A 7,709-nucleotide genomic window follows, 5' to 3' on the forward strand; every position below is an offset into this window, starting at 1 on the left:
ATTTCTCTGAACCCATAGTATTGACAACAGCAAAGATTTTTCAGCATCTAGTGCAGACACATACCACTCCCTTCAGCACAATGTCTGTTTCTGTGTCTCCAGATGGATAAACTACACCTGGGCAGTCAATGAGAAAAATCCGCCGCATCAAGGTAATGTATTGCCACACCTGAAAGAGATCAGTAGTTCCCCATGTTACCTCCTTCCACACAGCCCTCTGTTCTGCTTTTTAAATACACAGTATTAATACACAGGAGTCATCTCAGGAACTTGGTATTAACACACAGAAACAGAATACAACTTAGCATTTTTGTTAGCTAGCCAAGAGGTACTGTACCTTGCTTCTTCTCTATCAGCCAGTGTTATACCTACAGTTCTGTATCAAACTACTAACTCACAGGGCTAAGGTGAGGAAACTACAATCACAACAAATTCTGATATTCTGTGGTTTTCCTCTTCCACGATCCTCAACTTTAGTGATATTTAGGAGTAAAAGGAATAGGCTAGCAAAGAAGATTCCTGTAACTTTGTCTTCTTGTTTACTGTCACATTCTTGAAGAACAGTTAGAAAACCAGCACAAACAGAGCCTGACAGCACAAATATACCCAATCATTTGATTTAGGAGAGCGCAGACATTGAGTCAAGGCAGCTGAGCATTCAGATCACAGCACTACAGTACAGGTAGAGTGGGAACTCAGGAATGCTTCCAGTAGCAGTGCTTCAGAGCAATGACCGTCGACCAGTTAGTCCTCAGACTCAGGGTCACGTAGCCTGTACAGCTCAAGTGCTAGACTTGAAATTGCCATTGAGCTAATTTTACACGTATTCTGCCTTTGACAATGCACTTACATAATTAATTTTTATCTTTCATGTAGGGATCTCTTCCTACCTTTGTTTCACCTGCAATAGGGGCCACATTGCAGACCTTCTTAGACCGTAATGTATTGATCACTGAGCTTTTGCCAACGTTCGGATAACCAATGAAACCCACGCTGATCTGTTTCTTGTCAGAGTGTAACTGTGAAGAAATAACATATCTTTTTAACACCTCATAGACAAAGACAAAATTACTGCTACAGTTCTGAACATTTGAGCAGCTACTGTTCTCGTTACACTGGAAGGTAAAGGGGACTCCAAAGTACCAGATGAAAAAAATCAGATCAGTTCTTTTCTATCAGGAGAAGTATATAAGGGTACAACCATTCCATCCAAGAATTCCAAGCATTGGAAAAAATATCTGCTACTTTAAAATCAAAATGTGAACGCCTTGCATTCCTGGCTGCTCTAAAATTTCTTGTGAATGCCTTATTTAGAAAGCATTTAGGTTGAGAAACCAAGCAAATACAAACAATAGCTGGGGACAGAATATAGATGTGGCTTGAAGAGACAGTAACTAATCTAAAGACAACAGAAAGTGCCTTTCTTGGAAAAATGAAGACATTCAAAAGGAGAATATCTTAATAGAATATGCATACATGCAGCACATTAACAGGTGTGAAATACGTTCCCTTCTTCTTCTACAGATTCAAATAAGACCTGGGAGTGTTAATGGGATACTCTGTCCACAAAAACCTAGGCCAGAGACTGACAAACCCACTCTTTCTGGATCTCCTCAGTTCAATAAACACTTTGAACGTATTTGAAGGAGTATCTTCCATTTTCTCTCAAGAGAAAAGAGCTTTATTGATGGAGTTGTTTGCTGACAGAATGGCCATAGGGAAGAGTACTGAACCCCAAATGCTAACAAAACAAAAGACACTGCACTAAAAAACCCCCACCCCCCCGAACAACAACATAAATCCCCCAAATTGTTCTGTACCTTTCCAAACTGCCTTAAAAGCTGTATGAAAGCACCTTTGCCAAAAGGGTTTGTGAGGCTGGCATGAAAAGCAAGTGTTGGATACTCCTGGGAAAGGACAGCAACCCAGCGCTTCTAAAGAGGAAAACATTACCCAGTTAGGGATCCTGAGCTGTGGAGGTGGTGAAACAATCTGCTTATGAGCAGAAGTACACAGCATCTTCACTTGAGTCACAAATGCAACTGTCTATGAAAACTGCTATGCAAGAACCTTTGAAGCATTTCACCAAGCCAATAGCTAAAAGCACTGAGCATTGTTTTTATAAAAGACAATTTCCCAAAAATGCCTTCACTGCTAGCTAAAACTAATTAGTTTAACAATATAAAGCAAACCAGCTGTGGTGGATATGGATCTTAAGTGGACCAACATTTAGCATACTCTGGAGACATCAGCTGAACTGTTAAATGCAGACAGAGGAAGTAGAGAATTTGTGGCTGGTGAGTGTTGCTCAACTCAGCCAAACTTGGACAGATTTACATTGTAATTGTTACTTTTATAGCAGGCAAGCAGAGAGTTCCCATTGACCCAGTTACATTATGCCCTTTGAGATCAGCATGAGGACTGGCAACAGAATTAAAGCAGAGGCTACAAAAGGAACAAAGAAGGTCCGAGGAATAACAGGCAGGACTGTGCTTACAGTAGCCCAGGTAGGAACAAGATCACATTTGTTCAGGACAAAAATGAGATGTTTCCAGTGTTTCTCCTTTTTAAGGTAAGATTCCACATGAGGAGACCGAGTACCCATAGGATCCCTGGCATCAAGAACTTGAACGACAACGTCTGATGAGTCTATCACCTGAAAAAAAACCAAAAAACACAACCCCACACAGAAGGATTGTACAGAAAGCAAGACATCTATAACTCCAAAATGAAAATCAGTAATTTTCTAAACTACATCATTCATTTAAAAACCTTGTATTCTTCACGAACAAATGTTACTTCCCCATAGACTAGTGAAGCTCAGACCAATATCCATTGATCCTCCACTCTGCTCCTAACTCCCCTCCAAATTCAGGCTGGACAGGTGAATAGCTTTTACCTTTTCTTATGCACCAGGAAGCCACTTGTAGCACTTGGGAAAGAAAACACTGCACCCAAATAGGAAAATTAATTGCTTCAGTAGACAAAAAACAATGTTCGGCATCCATTCTGCAGCAATTCAATTCTACCATTTCATAAAGGATCAGAACATAAAGTATGTTTTCTGGATCAATATGAAACACACAACCAACTAGGAACCTGCTGTTAGTCCACTAAGCATCTAATGTTATGACTTGCTTCAAGCCAAGTGAATTAGTTTCACAGCTATTTCCTGCATTTTTGGCAGCATCTTACTGAAATCTGTTTTGCTCCACCATTACCAGTGCTTTTAGATCTAAATGAAAAGGTTTTAAGCTACATTCAGAAATTCAGAGCAAAAAGTCAAGCAATTTCACACCTAACTGTCGCTGAGTGAGGGCAAACAAACTGCTCTTACAACCCTAATTCATTCTCAGTCTCCATTCCTCTAGCAGTCAAGGTGGCTCATGGGGAATTGAGGGTCAGAGCCCCCCACAGACAACCCTATCAACATGCCGGATGTTTTCAGCCTAAAGAAACTTAAGGGCATGTGACTGGTTTATTTGTGGTGAAGCCCCAGGAGTCTAAGAGAAGCTAATACCTTCACTCTGCCAGTCCATTTCTAGATCATGTATTTTAAAGATGTTTGTTCCAGTGGGACAAGAGCTCAAGAATCAAGCTCAGTCAGGTGGAGATTTGAAAATGAATCTCTGTGCTCTTCTACAACTGGCTTTTTCTGTTCATGTTTATGTACTGTATCACTACCAGAAAAAGGGTGTACGGTTTCAATTCAGTCAACTCAACTAGGCAGACAGGAAAGCAGGCAAGGAAATTACAAACTCAGCACATCTCTATGTGAAGAAAGGCACCGTCTTAACATTTCTAAGACACTTCACAGCAAATTCAATTGTGTCAAAGCTTCCCTAACAGATCAATAAATGGTTTTCAGAGCTTTTCTGATAATTGCTGTATAGGATTTCCAACGCTGTGCTGAAGCACCTGACTTCATAAAGGCTGAAAGATAGACATGACTCTGCTGCAAGCTATAAACCTTGCTTACCTTGTACAGCTCACCCCAGATTCTTTTGGACTGTCCTTTCTTATATATTTCCTCTTGTGCTTCATCCCTGGAAGCAGATTACCAGAGACATCAATAACCATAACAGGATTACAGTGTTGTCTTCTCTGAAGCCATTTACAGACAAAAGTGGAGATGAGGCCCAAGTAACAAACAGCTGGGATTTAGCCCCCCTCCCTGTCCTCCACCTTCAATTTACCCATTTGCAGAAAGATCGTACAAACATGCATTCTTTCAAGGATCTCTGCCTGTCCACTGGTCCGTTCCTTAACTAACACAAAACATGAGTTTGGAGATATTCTGACATGCAACAGAAAACGAATTATGAATAAAGACAGAATTGTCTCATGGAAGCAACAGTTTGGTTAAATACATAGGGACAAAACAGGATTAAAAAAATCCCAAATTCAGCTAATTTCACTTTCCTTACTCCTCATACAGTAACAGCATCAATGGATGTACTAGATACCTCTTTAAAAATAAAGCTGGCTTTCCAGAAATGTAAACAATTAATAATTTGCCCTTTCTATGTACCTTACACCAGTGTCTTCTGTCACCAGGTCTCGGTCCTTGCCCTGATCATAAGATCCTGATGAGGCTTCAGCATTCTCCACCAGAGACTGCACATCACTTGCAGAAAGATTTGGTCTCTTCCTCTGTGATTTGGGGCCAAATGTTGTTTCAAATGTTTCTGTGTCAAGAATGTGAACTCTGGAGGTCTAAGGAAAAACAGGTCAGTAAAAAAAAAAAACACACCCCAAAACCAAACCACAAGCATTGTTTTTTCCATCTCTTACAACACGCAGTGAACAAGACCTTAGTTCAATGCAACTCTGCAACCTGTGACAAGAGTTAAAGGCACTTTCCTAAAAATGTTTGAGTTTTCCAGCTTAATCTTTGAGAAACATAAGAGTGGATATTTAATAAGTAACAAAACACACTGCACTTGCCAAAGAACTATGCTTCAGTTCTTTTACCATAAATGATGTCAAATGTAATCAAAGCTACAACGATGAAAATTTGGCTGCTATCTTTGATCATTTCTTGTTAGAAAAATAAGTGCACAAATCTTGCCAAATTCACAGATTTTTGTCAGGGATAATTACAATCAAAATTGTAGATTTTAAAGCCTGAAGTGAATGCCAATTTTTCTTGGAACAGTATACAATTCATGGCTAAAAGAAGTAATTTGGTTTTGTAATGCACATTTTAGTTTCTTATAACTTTTCCCTTAATTTAGGTAACATTTTTAATGACATAAACCTGGAAAGTTTCCATACGCAAAAATAGCTAGCAAGAGTCCAAAGTAATAGTTCAGACATCATGAAAAAAAGCTGGTAATAACTAAAACTTGATGTAGTAGAAATGAAGGCTGCATGCACAAGAATTTTTGATTCAAGATAAAAAGCACATATTTGAGTTCCAATTCATCACTCGAGAGTGTCTGCAGTGTCAATCATCCTCAAAAAAGGTGCCTCTGTCACACAAGCTAATAGAAGCATTAAAACATAAGGTGGCAAGCTGCTGCAGTCATCCTAAGGTGGTACGTTAACCTAGGATGTTTTAGGGTAAGTTTCCTATCGAAAAATGAGAATTTCTAATGAATACTAGATCTTCTCACAAACTACAAGGAAGTAATACGCTGCTACTTTGCTTTCACATTCAATGTCCACAGTGACTGGCTCTCAAAAGCATCCTTCCCCAAGTCATCCACTCCAACTGCCCCTCCCAATGCTTCTAGAACACAACGTCTCATCAGACTGAACAGAGGCAGCACTATTGCCCACAGGTAAATAATATTCATGACAGCTCTGTGCACACAATCCAGCCTTCACCCTGTACAGATGAATGATACCCACATGTGGTTTAATCCGATCATAGAAAAGGGACATTGGCAACTTTCTTTGCTTCATGACCACTCTGTAAGGGTCTTTCATGACAGTTTCCATCTCTTCTTGAAATTTCTGTAGGGATGATTGCTTGATCACACGAGTGTTTCCTGCATGTAAAAATAAATACCGCACCTGACCATTCCTTAACTACTTCAAAGACCCCGGGTACACTAATAAAATATCAATATTCCATCTGGAATCAAAAATACCAGTGACAACAGAGGATTTTACTTGAGACAACCCCCAAATTATCATAAATAAGCCAATCCTTTTATTTCCCACCATTTAAAAGAAAGTTTTGAAAGTATCCCTAGGACACTTAACATACACAGGCTACAACATACATACACACGGGCAAACCCTAGAAAATGACCAGAGGAGACAGAATAACCACACTTTAGAGGAGTGCACACAAAGCAAACACCCGAAGTACAGGTATATGCAAAGTGTGAGCCTGTATCCATGCCTATGGTAGGGGTCCTTCACGTTCATTTTTAGTATCTGTCCTACACAGCACTGAGACCACAATTCTGAAATGAACACCCCCCCAAACACAGGAAGTTCAACAGTTTTTAAGCTTGCTGCATCTGAAAGTTCAAAAAAACTCACCAAACCATTTAATATTTGGTTCCACTCTTGCAACTGTGCCTGGTGCCACTGTTGACTGATACTGTAGAGGCTTGATCACTTTACCATATTTGTTTCTAAGCGAAAAATGAGAACACGTGTAAATATGCAAGTGCAGCACACACCCTCCTTGCACTTTTGTTCACTAGACCAGAAGTACGTCCACAAAGTCCAGAAAGACCCTTCATCTAGAACTGGTGCCCCTGAGATTGCTACCAGAGACAGTACTGCCTGTAAAGACTAATTAACTTAAACACTGGAAAAGAAGAAGTGATGTCAGCCAGAGTGCGCTCCTAAGCCTCACTCCAGCTTCACCAAACTCTTCACAAAGGTTGCTTATGTCAGACCAGGAATAGCTTATTGGGGTGCAAAAAGCACCAAAGTACAATTTCCTAGTAAACACAGCTTGCTTCTCTCATAGGCTCACGAGGAACTTTTTAATCAGCTCTACCCATCAGTTGGTGCAGAACACTCATCATAAGATGAGATCTGGCTTAAATCTAGTAATTTTTTAAAATACATATTTCCCAGTCTGCTCTCAAAACAAAGTGAAATCTGGCAAAACAAAACAAAACTTCTAATCTGAACCAGGACTCTCAGAAATCCCCGCAGCATCTACAGCATGCAGACACATGTTTATAAGGTGGGAGATGCTCCACAGCCAGCAATTCTCAAGCAGAGTGAAGGGTTGCCTCTCAGTGAAGAAGCTGCATGGAAGTCAGGTCTTGTGACATTTTGAGGTGACCTTTTCAGTTATGCTGTTGTGGGAAAGGAAGGAATTCTGGGTGTTTCTGGGTTCATGACATTCCAGTAAGATCACATCATCTGCTTTGCATCGCATGCTTTCCAGCTGTATTCCCTCATACGCATCGCTGGTCTGCTTAGAGCTCAGGGTAAAGCTTCACAGCTCACAGTATTACAGAAAACACGAAGGAGCAGCTCCATGCCAATAAGTAGGCATTTTGTCATCACAGTAAGGACAACTGCCCTCAAGGTGGTTCTGCCACACAGGCTGAACGTGCTGGCACCAGAGGCCACACTGCTGGTCTGCACCGACAAACGTGCTCTCTGCGTGGCAAAGCTCCAGTGTGTCCCGCAGGGCACGGTCCGGCAGCGTTACTGAGAGCGCATTTACCGTGCCTGGCGGGATCCCGGCCCTGCGCCCCGACCTGGTCCGCGCCTCCTCCCGGCCG

At 41.0% G+C, this 7,709-nt stretch overlaps 1 protein-coding gene across 1 annotated transcript in view; it reads right to left on the reverse strand.

Annotated features, from left to right (window-relative positions):
• The window catches only part of GNL2 (guanine nucleotide binding protein-like 2 (nucleolar)), a gene marked incomplete at its 5' end in the record, with an annotated part of 10,563 nt that extends 3,970 nt beyond the window's left edge, over nucleotides 1-6,593 (reverse strand). The window contains 8 exons of the mRNA XM_009698883.1: nucleotides 65-169; nucleotides 891-1,019; nucleotides 1,821-1,934; nucleotides 2,498-2,656; nucleotides 3,980-4,046; nucleotides 4,532-4,716; nucleotides 5,857-5,996; nucleotides 6,499-6,593. Of these exons, the coding sequence (XP_009697185.1) occupies nucleotides 65-169; nucleotides 891-1,019; nucleotides 1,821-1,934; nucleotides 2,498-2,656; nucleotides 3,980-4,046; nucleotides 4,532-4,716; nucleotides 5,857-5,996; nucleotides 6,499-6,593 (994 nt within the window). The remainder of the gene's footprint in view (nucleotides 1-64; nucleotides 170-890; nucleotides 1,020-1,820; nucleotides 1,935-2,497; nucleotides 2,657-3,979; nucleotides 4,047-4,531; nucleotides 4,717-5,856; nucleotides 5,997-6,498) is intronic.
• Nucleotides 6,594-7,709: the final 1,116 nt, after the last annotated feature.

This window comes from Cariama cristata, unplaced genomic scaffold, assembly GCF_000690535.1.
Source record: "Cariama cristata isolate BGI_N322 unplaced genomic scaffold, ASM69053v1 scaffold43454, whole genome shotgun sequence".
Taxonomy (NCBI): domain Eukaryota; kingdom Metazoa; phylum Chordata; class Aves; order Cariamiformes; family Cariamidae; genus Cariama; species Cariama cristata.